The sequence below is a fragment of the Melopsittacus undulatus genome, chromosome 8 (assembly GCF_012275295.1).
Source record: "Melopsittacus undulatus isolate bMelUnd1 chromosome 8, bMelUnd1.mat.Z, whole genome shotgun sequence".
Lineage (NCBI taxonomy): Eukaryota > Metazoa > Chordata > Aves > Psittaciformes > Psittaculidae > Melopsittacus > Melopsittacus undulatus.
Window position 1 is genome coordinate 23079820 of NC_047534.1, and position 19545 is coordinate 23099364.

A 19545-nucleotide genomic window follows, 5' to 3' on the forward strand; every position below is an offset into this window, starting at 1 on the left:
GCTCCCCTGGAAGAAGGGGCAGTTAGTCTGAGCAGAGGCCAAATCTATTTTGGTGAGGTTTGATAGTATAGTTCTGATGTTAATCGTGTTAAGAGATCCACCTAATGAGGACACAGACTATGCTTACACTCTTCACAGCAAGCAGCTAGATGGAGGAAAAGCTATGGAAGCAAAAGTCTTGCTCCTTCCTGGGTTTAGTCTTTTTGTTTCATATAGATCAGATCTTTTACTGTTGTAAAAACACTGCAAAAATAGTTTTCTCTAACTGACATCACCTTCTAGTGCAGAGCTGTCTAAATTTTAATGAAATTAAAAAACTCTTAGTTCTTTACTCTGGAAAACTCCAGCCACTTCATCTGCGTTTTAAAGTCTAATGAGCCAAAAAAGCCTCCTTTAGTTTTTATTTTCCTGCTCACCAGGTGTGATAGAGGAGAATTTGACTGAGCTTTTTTTTTTCCTTATTTTTTTTCCTGTGATGAAAAAATAGTAAAAAAAAATCAACCCACCACATGGTGTGTGTTTGTTTCTATGTGTGTGTATGTATGTTCAAGGCCAGGCTGGACAGGGCTTAGAGCTGCCTGGCCTAGTAAAATGTGTCCCTGTCCATGGCAGTGTTTTGGAACTAGGTGGCCTTTAAGGTCCCTTCCAACCCAAACCATTCTATGATTCCATGTACATGTGCATGTAGTTGATGCTTACCTGTTGCCCAGAGAATGTTCACATGTAGTAATAGCTTTGCCATTCTCTGGAAACTTGTTTTCTTTTGGCATTCTCTTGACTTGGGTTTTAAAGCCTGAAACACCTCCAACAGTTTGTTATCTTGCTAAGGAGTGATAAGTTTCATTAGAAGTTCAAGACTGCTCTGGGAGGAAGTCTTCATTTAACATCATTGTTTAGGTCTGGCTCTTTGTCTGACCATAGCAGACAGTGTTTGAAATGGTGATAAGAAGTGACAGTGATAGCCATGCTGCAGGGTTACTGGAAGGGCATGAAACAGTGTCTGGCCATTGGACTTCAGTGGTCTGATTCTTAGTTGTAATGAGTGATTGAAATGTTCTTCTCATAGAGTTGGCAGTGAATGTGGCATTCACATCAGTGTGTCCCTCTGGAAAAATAAAATAAAATGGTTGTAGGAAAATAAATAAAGGAAAAAGCAAAGTTTGTGAAACTGAGCAGACCATAACTCTGTTCTTCATATGCAGCATGGTCAGTTCAAAATAAATACCTAAGACCATGTAAAGAAAGTTTTGTTCAAGGAACATACAAAAAGATGGAGTAAAAAAACCCCCAAATCAGCAACACCCAGGGATGGTTAAGACTGAGGTGTTGGGAAAGCAAGGTGTGAAGAAGGTTGTGAAATACAGTCCCTTGGCACAATAAAGAAACTCCAGTCAGGCCTCTTGTTATCTCAGTATGTTCCAGTTAATTGCTTTGCTGGTGTTGGTTTATTTTTTTATTTTTTTAATTCATTCTGTTTGTCTGTTTGCTTTTAATTTGTCTGTGTAGCAAGTCTGTTTCATGTCCAGGCCTCATTGTCTGTAACAAAAGGATTCACCTAGAAGTTGAACATATGATGCAAGGTCAAATTGTGTCTGGATATGGAGAAAGCTCTCATTAGACCAAGGAGATCCTTATTTTTGTCTTGGTAGGAAGGAAAAAAAACCACTTAACATTTAGGAAAATTGCTGTTGATTCATAACGCCACTTCTGCTGAAAGGAGCAGCTCACTGCCTCTGATGCTATGCTCCAGTGCTCTTGTAGCTTCACTTTGGGCTCGAACTCACCTGCCCATCCAAGTCAGCAGTAGTGCCATGAGAAGTGACAAGGTGGGCACAGGAGAACAGCTAGATCTAGGTCTAGGTCTGCATGGCTGTCCTGTGAGTAATCCCTTCTATGCTGTGATGCCTGAAGTCTTGACTTGTTGGCTCAAGGCAGTTGTTAGTGCAGCTGCACTGTGAATGGGGTTGGGAAGAGGTTTGACTGAACACATGCCTGGAAACTAGGAGTGGTTGGAAGGATGCGACCTGTCTCTAGGCTAGCTTCTGGGTTAGTGGAAGAGGAAGAAGGCCTTTTTTCCCTTTTTCCTGTCAAGTACCCACGAAAGGGTTCATGACAAACCTTTTTACACTGGCTTTTAAGGAAGAGTAAGTCTGTGCTTGTGTATTTTACTTAGTCTTGCAAATAGTGGCCATTACTAGATCTTTGAATGGCTTGGATAGTAAAGGCAATTGGCTTCCTAATACAAGTTGTTATCTCCCATGAGTCAGAGGTTGGTGGGGCACTCTTAAAATAAAGAATCAGAGGCTGGGAACCATCAGGGAAAATCCAGGAGACAACAGGTCTGCACAGTTAACACTTTCCTCTGTTTTGCTTATTGGTGTGCAAAATTCAAGCATAGTTTATGCAGTCAACAGCATTTCTCTGCACTTAGTTCAAAACATAAAATTATAGAATTGCAGAACAGTTTGGGTGCAAACGACCTTAAAGCAGTTCCAGACCCCCTGCCATGGGCAGGGACACCTTCCACTAGACCAGGTTGCTCCAAGCCCTTTCCAGCCTGGCCTTGAACACTGTCAGGGATGGGGCAGTCACAGCTTCTCTGGGCAACCTGAGCCAGCGCCTCAGCACCCTCACAGGGAAGAGCAACTGCGTAAGATCTCATCTCAATCTCCCCTCTGTCAGGTTAAGCCATTCCCCCTTTTCCTGTCCCAGCAGACCTTTCCCAAAAGCCAGATTTCCTGTCTGCCCCTTTAGGCACTGGAAGCAGCTCTAAGGTGTCTGTGGAGCCTTCTCCAGGCTGAACAAGCCCAGCTCTCTCAGCCTGTCTCCATAGGAGAGTTGCTCCTTTGGATGCAGCTCAGGACACAGTTGGTTTCTGTGCTGCAGGTGCACACTGCTGCGTCCTGGTGAGCCTCTCTCTCGTCTCATAAAGTGGTTGCACACTGTATTCTCAGTGTGCAGCTCTAACACCTAGTTAAACTGGTGGCTGGCAATGCTTAGCGTCCTGGGGCTGAATTCCCTTTGTGCCATACTGCAGTTGTCCTTCCACATACAAGCATGTTCACATCACTCTTGGACTGGAATTGCATTTTTGCCATCAGGCTGGGAACTGAAAAGTGAGTGGCACATGCCACTAGTCGGAGACCTTGTTAAATTCCCAAGAGGTTAGATTCCCTTCGGATAGTTGGCTTGTCCTAGTCGAGCTCAGCTAGGCATAGCCCTGCTTATTGATGTCTTGGGGCTGATAGTATGGACACTTGGCAGGTCACCTCAGCCTGAGAAATAGGTCAGTGGCAAGTCTGTAATTCAGACTATTCTCTGGGCATGGTTGTTTAGCAAAGGTCAAGGGCAGAGTGACTTACTGGATCATGGAGGTGTCCCTGCCAGTGGTGGGGGGTTTTTGAACCAGGTGATCTTTAAAAGTCCTTTCCAACCCAGACCATTCTATGATTCTGTGTTTCGTGTGTGGGAGGGAGAACAGTGTATAAAGAAGGTGACACAGTGAATGTCATCCATCAACATGGTCGTGAATGTCAGTCACATTAATTAGATGTTCTACAGAAAATATACACCTGTGCTTGTTGAACTAAGTTGTACTTGCTGCTATCCTGGTGACGCGTTGTAAAGGGTGTACAGGTATCGGATCATAGCAACAGCAAGGTATGTCTTCAGGGAGAAATGGTCTTTGGGGAGATTGTGATGTTTCAGAGAAGAAAATGTCATTTGTGTGGGTGAGACAAGCATAGCTCTTTGGAACTGCGTGATACTCTCTTCATCAGTTAAAGATAATAATTATTTAAAATAAAAAATCTAACACGTTACTTGACAAGGAGAGAAATAGATGTGATCCTTGTTGCTATAGGTAATACCAGTGGAAAAAAGCAAGTGGTGGAGGTGGTTTCTTAATGCACAAGTAGCTGCTGCTGGAAAGCCTCTGTGCATGTTACGGTTTGGTTTCTACAGCAGCCTGCAGACAAAACTGGTCTTGAGGAAAAGCTTGGAGCAGACAGTTTTCCAGAAGCAGATTGATCAGAGCCTCTTAATTCCAAGAGATGGTTTTGCCCTTCAGGGGTATGGTTCGTCTCAAGTCCTCACAGTCTGCAGAAGATGGAGCTCAAGATTTTATAGGCCAGAGTAAACCAGTAGAGTAAAACTAGATGAAATAATCAATTCCAGAAGGGGTTTCTGGAACAGACTGAAGTCTCTTGCCAGTTTTGCCCTTAAGGGCAGTATTCATTATGAAACAGTTTGTTTGTTCTTGATTGCCAAAAAGTTTGGAGGGAGGAAGGAGGAGAAAGGTTGCAGGAAATTAGTCACTTCAGTCAAAGACCTAACAATCTTAACTGCTAATTTTGTTTAATACAGATGCCCGTTAAACTATTGATGTGGACAAAATAGTGCGACAAACAATAATGAACAAAATAGTTATGCAACTTACTGAATTAGCTTGTTTCCTTGCTCAGAAAATACCCTAATAGTTATAAGCTTGTCAAAGATTGTGGGAAGTTTTAGTTAGTATCTTTTACAGAATGTTTAGTAATGATTTGTGTTTTTTTCTTGAAAACTTATAGAAACATACATGTTTTAAAAATTTGCAATTCCCCACAGCCTTGCAGAGCTGTTGTGGAATTCTCTTACTGTCTATCCCTAGAAGGTATCTTTTCCTGCTCCATAATGACAGGGAAAGAACTGGCATTTCATTTGCATGCTGAGGAAAATTACTGTGGATGGGTAGGTGGGTGCAATTTTACACATATACTTAGGCAAAGCAAAAATGGTTTTGATTGTTTAGAAATAAAAGAAGCCACCCAAGTTAGTATAGCTGATGGTGAGTGCACCCTGATATGATAATTCCATATGTTTATGTCTTTTGGTTTTGCCAGTTTGCCCATTTTACTGTGAATTTATAAGTAGCTGAAGCTTTCCTAAAGTTTTTATTATTTGAATACATATTAAACCCATTTCAGTTTCTTTTCCTTTTAAGCACCGAATATGAAGATGAAAACCAAGACTGAAGTATGTTATCCATACAGGGAAACTGATTCTAGATAGTTCTTACAGAAAGGCTGTTTGCAGCTGGTACTCTCAGATTCCTCTTGGTGTAGACATATTGTCTAGGAAAAGTGCTTTAAGCTAAATCAGAAAACAGGACTATGCCTAATAAATAGGCTCCCTGGAGAGTCATACAGGAAAAGCTATGGTACTTCTAGTTCACACAGTCTGTCTTATTTCAGAGAAACCTCCTTGTATTCTCAAGCTTCAAGAAACCAGCAGATAAATAAAAAAAAAGGAAAAAGATCTCTTTGCATTAAAAAAAAGAAAAAAAGCATGGGGTTGGTGGTTTGTTCTTTGGGTTTTTATTTTTACTTTATTGGGATTTTGATGTTCTTTAGGCTTATTAAGGCAAGTTTGATGGAATTAATTCCTGTGAATGAGACCTTCAGTTTACGTGTTCCCAGCAAACACCACAGTAGGATGAATTTCACCCACCTTGGTTGTTCCCATCTAAATGTGAAATGGTGGTTTCTATTTGTTCTGCTGCAGCTAGGATGTTTCATAATTTCTACACGTCTAATGCATTGGTTGAAGTAATGAAATTCCCCCTTTTGTTTGGAAGTGTAATCAGTGGGATTGCATTTGCATCACTTATAACTGAACCACATAAGTGAAATTACATGGCCCACATCTCATTTTGCATCGTAAAATGTTATGTGGAGCAGCTTGTTTCCCTCCTTCCTGGAGCTTTTCATGGTGATACTCTTTTCTCTAAATTTCAAACTGTGAAGTATTTGCTTTTTGTATTTGGCATAGAAATTACTTTTGGCAGTGCAGTTTTACATCTGCCACGTGAACCAAATGTTGATAGTGTGCAGTGTAAGGATGGGAAAGCAGCTGGTTTTCAAAGCTTTCAGGGTTTTGCTTTCTTTTTGTTGCATATTAACTGATTAGTAAGTAGGTTTGTACAATTGGCAACAACCTCTGAGTCACACATGGTGATACCTTACTACTATGCACATAGTGAAGCTGCATATTGAGGGGTTTCAGCTTCTTTGGCTTTGGAATTGAGTTGTAGGTAATACTGAAATCAAAATGATTCTGTTTTTCTTCCCTCTTCCCCTGCCTTTGTTACTGGCATAGAAGCAAAAGTAAATGCATTTTTAAATTGAGTTTTCCAAAAGTATCCCTCAGGTAGATTTCAGTTTTGCCTCTAATTCATTTTTGGATTTATTTATTGATTTTGGGGTATCCATCTTTGGAAATAAATAGTTTAATCCAGAATAATTGCTAACTGCAGAAGTCAGTAACAATTCTGATAAATATGAATGCCCCACATATTCCCACTGAGGACTCTTAAGTCATTAATTTTTATGATCAAAATGTAAGCAAAACAAAAATGTTCTTAGATAACCTATAACACTGTGGTTGCCCACAAACCCTCTGCCTATTTAACTACATTATTGATAAAACCTCCTGATCATATATGCAGCAGTGCTTCTCATAACATTGTCTTAATGTGATGTCTGTCAAATAAATGCCATGGATAAGTTATAGTTATGGTGCAGCAAAAATACTCAGTGCTGGGTTTTATCCATAAGATTTTTTACTTATTTTCTAGAAGAAGGTGCTGAGTTCAGCAGCCTCTATCACATAAGTAACTCATTGCTTGGGAGAAAGTGTGTGAGAACACCAAATAATGAGTGGGATTTGTAATAGAGCATAAAGGGGGAAAGAAAGTGAGTCAGAATGAACTGTGCGTATCTAAGGGGTATCCAGCTGAAGCTACGTTTGTGCAGTGTTCTGCTAGTTCAGACACGAGATTTTATTTCTGCACACACACAGACCATAGCTTTATCTTTCAAGCTTTTTCTCCCTCTAACTAATGTTTGTATCTTGAAATATTGTGGAATGTGTACTATATGACCTGCAGTTTCCTTGTTGTAAGTTGTTTAGTACTGGAGAGAGAGAGAGAGAAAAGAGGGAGAAAGCTATCTGGTGTAATCGTTTTGGCTGGGAATGTATTTGGCAGAATCTTTTACAAATAAAAGAACCTGCATTTAGTATCTACGGTGCAGTACGCTACAGCCCTCTCTAATCAAGGATTTGCAGTGTTTTTTTGATTGAATCCAGTTCAGCTGGGTTTCTTGTCAGACATGTATGTCAGGGAGATGATGCTAGCTGTAATGAAGACAATTGCACTAGAAAGATAAAGAGTAGAAAAATAAATGTGAAAAATTCTCTCCTAGAATTTACATTTCTGTATCTCTAACGAAGTTACTGTGAAGGACTGACTTGAGAGTATATAGAAGAGCAGAACTTGATTCTGGTATTTCACAGAAAATGATACAAAGTAAATTCATATTTTTTCTGTAGACCCTGAGACTGACTGAAATCCCTCACCAATGTAAATCTAGAATTCAAACTGATTTTAAGATGACTGGTATCAAAATTTGTGGTCATAGAGTTACTAGGAGTATGGAATATGAGGCCAACTGTGTGACTGTATGACGTGAAAGCTGACAAGATTTCAGTGAACTATTTTAACATAGTACTGAGCTTTTTGGTAACCTGGATGCTGAGTAAGAGCCTGTATTTTCATGTTGGTAGAAGCTAGTTAATAAGCTCTGTTTCTCTTAAAAACAAGGACTTAACTTTTGAAGGAGAGCTAAATTGCTGTCTATTTTATCATCTTCCTGCAGAAAGCTTCTTAAACCTTAAGAGGAGCTAGAGGCTGAAAGCTCTGACAAGGGCTGAGATAATTCATATACATGAGACTAAGTGGCAAAAAGCCTTTTAAGATAGCAGGGCTATTATGAAAGGTTTTATTTAGTAGAAAAATAGTGTTAAATACCTGGATTGTGATGGGAAGCATTTTATTACTAATATCTTTAAAAAGTTTGATGGAGCTTGGAGAGACTGCAAGAGAGAATGTACTTTCTAACAGAGACAGATTTTTGTCCTAGTTCAGATCCATGAATTATTTTTGTAGCTAACACACAGTGTCTGCCAAATTACTTCTTTAAAATAGTATCTCCTGCTGCATGAATACTAGGAAATTTCTTTGAGTAACATGTTCCGCTCTGTTTGTTCACCAATATCCTACTAACATCAGTAACAATTTCATAGTATTCTGATGGCACTCTATGCCCTTAGTAACTTAAAAATGGGAACTGGTGGTGTTTGCTCAGCGTGAATTGTCTTTCCTTTGAACAGAATTTTGGACCCAGTTCCATCACCCCTGTGGAAGTCAAATCATAAGGCAGCACAGCAGAGAGAGTCATATTTATTAGCACTCTTGTTCAGGAGAGAAGTAGCACTTTGCTTGCATGGAGATGGAATTGCATCTCATCCCTGGAGAGAGTGATACCTCCAGGTCAGAATGTAAAATGATTGAGAAGGCTAAGTGCAGAGGTTCTTGCTTGCACTGTATACTTGGATTAAAGACCACCACTTGTATTTCCCAGGCTGAAAGTCAATGAAATTTCAAATAGAAATAAGACTAAATATATATTGGGGGCAGGGGAAATCAGAAGAAATCTCAAGTGGTTTTGTGCAAACACTAGGCTTAATCCTGTGGGTGTCTAAACACTATTTGTCTCTGAAACATAAAGATAAGATTTTAGATTTGGTAGCAAATTCTAAAATGGTAATCAGTTTTTCGCAAAACTCCTTCAAGTCCAGTTGTTTTATTACATAAGCGTTATTGTCTATTTGCTGAATTTATCATCTCCAAGAAAACAGTATTGAGTTTTATTTATGAATTCTGTACAGTTTAGGAAACTTCAGATTTCCTTCTTAGCAAACTGGGCATCAAAAATGGAGTATATACAGCAATACATGCTTATATAATTGTTTTTTGACAGAACTGTATGATTATAACTTATCTGTTTTCTGCATTTGTCCCTGAGACCAAAATTGTCCTAATTGCCGAGAAAGATGGCATTTTTGATCTGTCAGGTTAGAGTAAAAATAAATTGAATCTGTCCTGGAGGTCTGCTTTTATTTGTTTTGGGATGGGTTTTTTTTTTTAATTACAGTTTGAAAAATTATTATACTGTTGAAGCAGGAGCTCTAAAACCTTCACTGTGGTTTTCACCCTAGAAATAGGTCCACCTCATTTTCTGACTCATGAAATTGAAATGATTGGAGGGAGACCACACATTAATTTAGCGTCATTCTTACTGAGATAGAAAAGTGTGTGTTTTTCAGATCTTATTGTCCTTAAACTAAAATTTGATCTAAAACCACTTCTCTCAGGGTTTGGTATGCCAAATTATACTTTCTGAGTATATTTTATATATATATATATATATATATATATATATAATATATATAATTATATATTATATGTTTATAAATATATATAATTATATATATAATATATTATAAATATATTTTAATACACATATACCTTCTGAGTCAGTGTTTGTAGAGCTTATAGTAGGGAAATAGAAATCTGTTTCTGGTGTAGAGAGCTTACTGACATACTTTCCTAGTAGTTACATTCTTATCAGTAAATGAGTTCTTTTGGGGTGAGGAGAAGGCATAATTTATATCAGTTCCCCAACAACCACAACAAAAGAATGTGGGAAAAGTGTTCCTTAATGACTTTTAATTGAAACCATACCATCATAAAACCTGCAATTTACTGTTTTATTTAAAGGAAACATTTACCTGAGCCTTAGGGTGATGCTGATACTGGTGTCAATACTGTTACAGTTCTGTTTTGTGAGAATTTTTTGAAAGCCACTTACAAATTTTAGAAGGTATTTCATTGACTAAAAAGAAATTTCATCTGCAACGGGATGATTAATAGGATTTTCAAGAGCACTCAAGCAATTCCAATTAATGTCAAGGGAGGTTAGGTACTTCAGAAAAAAGACCATCTGACTACTTGCCCCCAAAGAACACCATAGAAAAAATGGATTTTAGCTCTTTCTGGTTTTAGAACTGACCAGAATCTGGGATTAACAGAGTTTGGACTCCTTATTAGTTGAGGTTTATATTGGGCTGAGAAGATAAATTCCTTATAAATGAGGGTTTTCTTAAGTTTGTCCAAATGTTGACAGTGGATAATATAGGTCTTTTCTGTTTAATCTCATAAATCTCGCTGGAAGTAAACCAGCTCCAAAACCTGTAATAAAAAGATCCATCATTTCCCTGCAACTATAATTGCTGGAAACGCTAGCAGTGAGCTGCTGAGTGGTGCATTGAATCCTCCTGTGGGTTTGTAAATGTAATTTGTTTTTTTTCTTTCCACATTGCACCAAGGCACAATTAATGCCATTTCTGAAACAAATCTCAGGCCTCTGGTTTACAGTTTCCAGAACTCTCTCTAAGCTTTTGATGGGTGACACATGTACATGGAGGTTTCCAGAAGAGGAGTGGCTTTCTTAGATACATGTGCTTGTACAAATAAGATCTACCAGTGAGTGCTGAGAGGTATTTGCATCCCTTTCTTTTTAGTCAGAGCAGACACCAGATGTTTTCTTGGTGTTTGTCCATACTGGGAGATAGAGTCCAGTTAACAAAAGCACTAATATCTATGATTTGAACAATTAATAGCTGACAGTGGCCAGCTAAATCAATGCTATATTTTGGCATTCATTGTGTTTACTGAGAGGAAATGAGTATTTGGCTTGTGTCATTCAGCATGTGTTGTATCACTAAATCAGCTCTATGATTGTGCATGTATATATTTTCTGTCTGGATATCTCTATGATGGGCTGAATTTATTCTGTAAGAATTTGCAGACTGTCCACCTTTCACAGGATGGTACAATGGGATCGGATAATCTCCATGTCCCATTCACCACAGTTTTTGTAGTTTCCCTTTTAAAATCAGTAGGTCAGGTATAAATACTGAGAAGTTAATCTGTTTGCCAAACCATTTTATAAAAGTCACTACAGCTTCAGAAATACTTGTGAAAGGCCTGTTTTGTTTGGAATTTTAAGATCCAAGTTATGGATTGACAGTAACTTTTGACTGAATGCAGGGAATTTTCAGGATCAGGGATCGTTATGCAGTGGGTCTGGATGGATGCCTCCTGCGGGACAGCCAGGAGTGACAGATGCTTGCTGAGCTTTCTGGTTTCCTGCATTAGCTGTGGATGGGCCACCAGTGAGTTCTCTAATGCAAGGTGGCTGTGGGAAAGTAGCTCCTGGAGGGGGAGGCAGAGGTGCAGGGTGGCCCTGGTGAGGTAACTTGCAGATATTTTCTTACCTGGTGTGTTGGCTTCTGTATCACCTCTGATGGTAAGGCTGAAAGCAACCAGTGCTGCCTCTGTGGTGTGCTCTTACTGTTCACTCTGATGGGTTTCCTGCCAGACCTTTGTCTCAGGTTGGTTTGCTCCCCTGTTGGCTGAGGAAAGCTGCACTAACCTGTGGTAGCTGTTGTCACCCAGGGTACAAGGGTCTTAATCTTAAGCACAAAAATTGAAGTGGTTATTGTCAGCTGGATGTGGTATTCTCCTTCTCGTTTTCCAGGCATGTACTATTTTACTGCTTTTAATCAGTGACTGTGCCCTCATTATACAGAGTCTCATTGAGGGTTGGGGTCCAAAGCTGTGCCTGGGAAACCAGCATCTGCCCTGGTAGTCATGGTAGAATGACTCGAGGAAATGAATCATGGAATGGTTTGAGTTGGATCCTGTCCAACCCCCAGCAATAAGCAGGGACATCTTCAACTAGATCAGATTACTCAGAACCACATCCAGCCTGGCCTTGAATGTCTCCAGGGGTGGTGCATCCATCACCTCTCTGGACAACCTGTGCCAGTGTTTTACCACCATCACTGTAAAGAATTTTTTCAGCACCTCCAGCCTGAATCACCTCTCTGAATTTAAAACCATCACCCCTCATCCTATCGCAACAGGCTTGGTTAAAATGTCTCTCCCCATCTTTCTTACAGGACCCTTTTATGTATTGGAAGGCCACACTAAGGTCTCCCCAGAGTCACCATGCCAACAGTCTAATAGCCTCCCTAATAGCACAAATTGACTTTTTCTGGATTTTTGTCATTTAAGAGCTTTGGTCTTGACCTGGGCTGGGCTTTGGTGTATGCCCAGCGGTGGCCCTCTCACTGGTGTTTTCACTGTGGTGGGCAAGGGGCTGCCCTTTTCCTGCCTGCCTGGCTATGGGGTGTTGCAGATGGGCAGCATGTGTGTGTGGGGAGTGTAAGAGTGCTTCAGTAGAGGAAAAAGTAAAATACCTGGATCTTCCAAAATGCCTTACAAATTTGGGGAACCACATCCAGAGCAGCAGCCTTCCAGTATCTGAAGGGGGCCTACAGGTTTGCTGGAGAGGGACTCTTCGTCAGGGACTGTAGCGGTAGGACAACAGGGAATGGGTTTAAACTTAAACGGGAAATTTAGGTTGGATATAAGGAGGAAGTTCTTCCCTATGAGTGTGCTGAGGCGCTGGCACAGAGCGCCCAGAGAAGCTGTGGCTGCCCCATCCCTGGCAGTGCTCAAGGACAGGTTGGACAGGGTGTCCCTGCCTGTGGCAGGGGGTTGGAGCTGGATGAGCTTTAAGGGTCCCTTCTAACCCAAACCAGTCTGGGATTCTATGCAACTGCAGAGCAATCCAGACATTGAAAGCTTGCTTGCTGTAGCTTTGGGAGAGTGAAGCAGCTCAAAAGATTTTGACTAAATTCTAATGAAGAACAGGGGCACTGTGTCCGCTCCACACTTGATGCTGGAGTTTTTGTTTTTTAATCTGATAGTGTGTAAAGCCTTCAGTAATGTGTTCATGTTCATATCAGCTTGATCAGCTTACACTAAATGACACTCCATTTGAAGACTCATGTTAATGTTGTGAGCTGAAGATTTTAAATTAAGATACCAAAGTTTTTGTTTAAAAATGTAGACACAATTACAGTTTGATTTTGATATAATCCTTCTGGTATGTGGCATTAAAAACTGGTTCTAAAATAAAGAACTTGGCCTGGTAGTCCTCAGACCTTTCTGTAAATAAGAACAATTACACATCTTTTATTTTCATTCTGTTTCTAAACTGTCTGGAGGACATACGGATGCATTTCATGCATTCATTTCAGCTGACAGACTTACTGACATATTTTAGCGAAAATAATTTAGGCACAGGTCTCACATCATCATCCAGTTCCAGGACTCCAGGACTTGGGACTGGCGCTAACAAAGATCACAATATAACAAAGCTGTGAGATGTGGCTACTGGGAGTACATTGCAAGGAGTTTTCACAGAAATTCTCCTGAACTTCCCATGCCAGAGGGAGCATGTGTCGAGACAGAGGTATGAATTCACAGAAAAAGCTGAAGATGTAGAAAATATATTGCTTTTGTTTTCCAGTTTCAACAAAATTAGCTTTTGTTGCCGTAGCTGAGGAGGATGAACTAACAGCATGTAGAAACAGGTTTTTAAGAGTGGTTTTGCAGCAAATGTTTGTATTTTAATCCTAAACTAAATATACCAATCTAACTGGCTGTTTGAAAAAGTATTTGGTTTACAAATTTTGAAAATAGATGTAGCAGGGAGAGTAAAAGATCTTGCAAGAGGAAGCTGAACTGTAAATAAATAAACCTGACTTCATAGCAAGTATGAGTAGGAGGATTTTTAAAAGCTAATATGATACAGTTTTAATATAGAAAAGCTAGATAGATTGAGTTTTAATATAGAATAGTTACTAGATAGCATGTTGCCAAATGACTCCCAAACCAGTAGAGTAAGTGCAAAAACACACAGATTTTATGTGGTACACTGGCCTGAAGTCTGTGCTTTAAGAGAGTCTGTAATGAATACTTATTTAGATGTCATAAAAATCCAAACCCACAAGTTCAGTCATAGGTACAGTCCAATGGAGAAATGAAAAAGGGATGAAAAGTCAGCATATGATGTGGCACAGCCAAGGGAGGATGTGGGCCTGTGTGTCGTGGGAATATTTGTGCATCTGGTGAGCTTGGGAAAGATTAAAATCACAGAATCATAGAATCCCTTCCAACCCAATCCGTTTGGATTGGAAGGGACCTTAAAGCTCATCCAGTTCCAACCCCCAGTTATGGGTAGGGAGACATCTTCCACTAGGCCAGTTTGCTTCAAGCCCCATCCAGCCTGGACTTGAACACTGAAAGGGATGAGGCATGACAGGTAACTACGTGTTAGATATCTGGGTCTAGGCTGGTCAGCATCTGCTACTTCTAGTCTGTAGCTGTGTAATTTTCTGAGGATTCCTGTTGTATCTGCTGCAAAACAGACAAAAATACAGCATTATGAGCCGTGCTGGTTTTGGCTGGGATACAGTTGATTTTAAATTATGTGGTTTTCTGCATCAACTGGTGACTTGTTCACCTGTAGCAAAGCCAATAGAACCAGCTTACAAGTAGTGGGCTGTAAGCAGCAGTGCTGGTCTGAGTTGTAGGGTTTGGGGTAGGGAGGAGGGTTTTTCAGCATCTGTAAATGTTTTGTCTGGCATAGGGCTACATTCATCCAAGTGATTTATTCAGTGTAAGGAACTGGAAATTCTTCCTGGCTTAATGTTTAAGATTTTTATTTGTCTTCACAGATGAAATGGTTTCTTGGGAATTGTTGTGTAAGAGGGGATTTGGGGTTTGCGTATCTCAAAAGACCAAGAGAGCAGGGAAGTGAAAAGGCTGGGGGTTCAGATCTCTAAGCACAGGCATTCCCGAGGACCGGCTAACCCAGCCAGAGCTCTGTATTTTCAGCATTCAGACTCACCCATGCAGAATTATCCTTTGCAACTAAAACTTTCTAATCCTTTCAGGAAAATGCTGTTTGTGTCTTACCTAATTTTTCTGTTTCATAGTGTGACATCCTTCTGTGTTGTTCATTATTGCTTATTTTACTTCATCTCTGCTTTTAAAGCATAAAGCCATGACAAAATTTGCTATCCGATGGATGAGGACAGTGCACAACTCCAAAGCCGTGTGTTCCATGGGAGCAGTATTCCCTGGGAGCAGTTCTAAACTATAAATGTGAGTTTTGTGCCTGAGGGACTCTCCCTCTAAATGAGAACAACTGGTGGTAAGGGCAGTTTAGTAAAGCCAAGTAATTACCTGATAAACAAAGCCCTTATGGAAGTGTACAATGATTATATAGTCCCTTCTGATACCTAAACCCTTACCGTAAATGCATTAAATGTGGCAGATCTTTGTTGCTGTCATGGTCTTATAAAGCAGTCATTGCTCAACTGCCTTATGGATTTTCATTCTGGGCCTTATATAAACTTCTGAAAAAATGCCCGAGTGCCTAGTTTTCTAAGGTGCAAGAGATCTTAGGATAGATAAGTACCTATTAGCAGCTGTCTGTACAGGAAGTTAGGTGCCCAAAGTCATTACTGACTTAAGGCAAAAAAAATTTCATTCATTTTGAAATGTGGCTATTTTCTCAGGTTGTTTTCCATTTCCTGATTTTCTGTATTAATCCAAATGTAGAACATTTATTCAGGAGTAACATTTACTGCATCTTTTCATGAGCATGCTTTTCCAAATGCAGTCATCAAGACATCTGTAAAGTGTTTTGATCTGATAGCTTAAGAAGACTGAGAAAATGAAGTATTTGTAGTGATGGGGAGTGTCAGAATTAGCTGGATGCACTGTGAGCAAATGGGGAAGAATATGTTGAATTTCTTGGGTGTGCTCTGATTCAGCGGACTGGTGGAGGGCAAGGCTGAAATAATTATTTTATCTCCTTTGTCACCAAAAACTGACAAAAACTGTGGGGAAGAAAAGAAAGCTGTGCCTGCTGCAATTCAGAGTCCAGTCCTCACGTGATGTAGTGAGACAGAAAATCTTGCATTACTGTTTGCCATACTGTAGCTGTGGATGAAAAGAAAACTTGAGCCTTTAGGACTGGCAATAACACCATTTTTATTAAGTTTCTATTGAAGGACTATTTTGAGTAAGATAAATTGATGGGCTGAGCACAATAACATTCAGTATCTCACTTTCAAATACATAGTGTGCAAGCGCTACTTGAATAAAAGAAGAAATTGAGCTAAGAGGTAGGAAAAAGGTTACTTGGCAACATCATAGTGTTTGTAAAGAGGAGAAAGAAGGGTCAGGAACTTAATGAATTTTGATTATAGAATTTTCTGTAAGGCAGTCATTGGATGAATAGAAAACTCCTAAACCAGATTTTGGTGTTATACTGTAGTAGGGATTGCCTAAAGCAAAACAGGGTTTGTCTGGAAACAAACAGCAGAGAATAGCAAAAGCATAGCTGCTGTGTACAAACAAACTTGGGCTCCCCAGAGGCAAGCAGTGCTGCTCCCAGCTGAAGCAGAGACGAGCTGAACAAGGCATGTGATGAGAGCTGGTGTTCATTTTTTGTATTGTCTGGAGTAAAAGTACTTGGAAGTGTGGAAATGACTGGGAGAGACCCCCATGTTTATTCTGTTTTGGTGTACTGTCAGTATCTGGGAGGAAGACACCAAACAGAAAAGCACTATGGTCTATAATTACAGTTCTGCTCAGCTTGCCAGCATGATTTCAATGGGTGAATGAATTTTCCTCTGTAATAATAACTTACTAATTTCTGACCCTCGCAGAAAAGAATCCATTGATTATCAGAGTTGTAGTGGCAACCAGTTGTATGGCTCAACTAATTGTATACCTGGTACTTTGGGGTGGAATAGGAGGTACAATGCCAAAACAAGTTACCTACCAAACTCCCCCTTCCCATCCACTCCAACCTGCAGTAAAATGATCTTGTAGAGCCTTAATTTTGTAAACTAATTCATTGGATCATGGCAACCAAATGTGGTACATTTATGGTAAATACACTTTGATTGGAAATACTAATTATGGTACCTAGAAAAATGAAGTCTAACAAATAACATTTTCCTCCCCACCCCCATGCTAAAATTTTAGCTGTTAGTAATCATTCATACCTGATTTTGTGTAAATCAATATTCCTGCTGGAATCTGTAGGAGTGCCTGTGCTGTTGAACAAAATCAGGTGATAAGCTGATCACCTCAAGTGTGAGAGCCTGTTGCTGGCTCACCTGTGAGACCTGTTATTTCATGGCCCATGCTTGTCCATAAGGCAAGTGATGGAAAAAATATAGATGAATTAGAAGTCTCTTGAATCCGTTTTTATTCCAGTGCTTAACTTAACTTTAGTATCAGAAACTGGCCATATCTTGTGTTTTTTTCAATCTCCCTGTTTTACCAGGTGAGTATTTAAGGAGCACTGTGGTCCTTTACAGTCATTTCCTTCAGCATGGTGTGTATAAATGGATGTGTGTCTGTGTGCATGCATGCTTATGTAGAGATGAAATAATAGATGCTAGGGTTTTAACCTTGTAACTGTTACGAGATCTTTATGTGTCTGCTTTAGGGTCGACCCTATCCCATATGACACTCCAAAACCAGCGGGCCACACGCGATTTGTCTGCGTCTCAGACACACACTCCAGAACAGATGGCATCCAGATGCCTTATGGGGACATCCTTCTCCACACGGGCGATTTCACCGAGCTGGGACTGCCCTCAGAGGTTAAGAAGTTTAATGACTGGTTAGGTAAGGAATTACTGCCTTTTGGTGACCCCAATTAACCTCTCCTGTCCAAATGTCAGTCACTGCCTCCTAATTGAATTAGAGCACTTGAAAATCCCCCCACCCACCCTTGCTCCACTTGTCCTCCTGTGATGTGCTGTTTCTAGGCTCAGTATGATTCTGTTAATTAAGACAAATTTAGAGACTTTGCTGTATTTCTGCATTATCTTGAGGGAAAAGATCCTGTCATTCAACAGCAGGGACTCTGTAGCCTTATGTTGCTGAGGGGGTGGTGGCATCGTAGATGAATGCATACAGTGTCCCATGAGTTGATGCTGTGGGGTTTTATAGCCACAGCTAAAACTATTGCTCACTGTGTTTTGGGTTTACTGTAATTTAAAGCAGTGCTGAAAGCTACAATGCATTTGGAAAGGATGAGAGTCCTTCTTCCCACAATATAAGATGGCAAAATCAGTAATACTGTTTGGAAGAAGATAATTTTTTTTGGGGTTGTATACACATGGTGTTGCCCCTTGGAGTTAGAATACTGGCATGTGATCTTTGAATGCAGGTGCTCAATGCCTCTTTGGTAGAATGCCTTTCATATTCTGCTGTATTTGATAGCAGTGCCTTGACTATATTACTACAGTTGAGGCCAATTAAGTTGCAATAGCAGAAGACCAAAATGAAGGAGGGGAGCTTGTGCAAGGATGCTCTTGTTACGAATGCTGCTGCTAGGCTGGCTGTGTACTCCCATGTCACCACTTGCACTAGAAATACCCAGAGGTGAAGGTGATTTAATCAGCCAATCTTCAAGAAATTTTAGAATGAATTTACAGCATTATAGACAAACTTCTGAAAGCATAGCTTTGTCATCAGACTTTACCTCCATCAGCACAGTCTATCTTGCCTACTCTGTGATGGCCACATCTCTACATGCCTTTAGTAGAATAATTTTATTCCACTGGAGTTCGTTGGCTGACCCTTCAACAAATAAGTAAAGAACATTTGGATCTACAAAAGGAATTTTTAAATAGAAGAGCTTCCATATTCTCTGTCTTTTCACCCTTCTTTGCATTTTCTCCATACTATTCATTATCCTGACCTCCTCTTATTTCCACAGCCCAATCGTTTTTCCTTCTTTTTATAGCTATTGGGATTGGGGCTTCCAGATACTGCCACCTCAGTGTAGTTTAGTTCTATCATTCTTATTTCTGGAAGGCAGAACTAGATGTTACAAGCCCCAAACTATCCTTTTTCTAGGAATGTACTAGCAGGACTGGGAAGTAAGAAGTGTTAAGAAAAGCAGGTGAGTATGTACATGAGCTGAGGGAAGAGTAGGAATCATGTTCCTCAGCTTTTGTCTTTTTACATGCACAGTGTCCACTTGCATTTTTGTATGTGTGACAATAGCAGTTATTAGGTTTCTGGCATAAGGTGAGGCAGCAAATTGAATCTCCTGTGAAGTTGTGCCACGTTGGTCAATACTTGCTCCAGTGCTGTCCTCTGCTCATCTGGAATCAAACTGCTATGAAGGCAGGCATGTACATTTGCCTTTCTGGAATTTATTTCAGGCTCCTATCTGCAAAATGAGAGCAGTCGTGTTTTTCTGTTTAGTACCTGTATTGTGAAGATTGATACCTTCAAGGTTGTGAGGTCATGACATGTAATAGTTAAAAAAAATACATACCAGTGGTGGGCAGAAACAGGCAGGATTAATTTTTCTTCTGCTCTGTAGTGGGAGTCATGATTTTTCATCATATTTGGTAGGAACCTTATTCCAGAGCAGTGCACTGAGAACTCCCATAAAATGTAACGTTGTTATAGAAAGAGGTTTTCATATCTTTTCTGTGCATGATTTTCTCCACTGGCAGTCTTGTTGTAAAGCAATAATGAAGACAAGACATCTGTATAATTTATACCATGAGGGAAAGAAGTCAGATCAAAGTTAGGTTCATTCTGCAGCTCATTTTACCTACTCTGTGGCAAAAAAATGGGGCCTTGTGCCCACTAGGATTGTATAATAGGACAACTATGACACAAAACCTGCCCAGTAT

General features: G+C 40.0%; 1 protein-coding gene across 1 annotated transcript in view; it reads left to right on the forward strand.

Annotated features, from left to right (window-relative positions):
• Window positions 1–19545, forward strand: part of MPPED2 (metallophosphoesterase domain containing 2) — a 102811-nt gene that overhangs the window by 18682 nt on the left and 64584 nt on the right. Inside the window, exon 3 of the mRNA XM_034065427.1 lies at window positions 17331–17512. Coding sequence (XP_033921318.1) covers window positions 17331–17512 — 182 coding nt within the window. The remainder of the gene's footprint in view (window positions 1–17330; window positions 17513–19545) is intronic.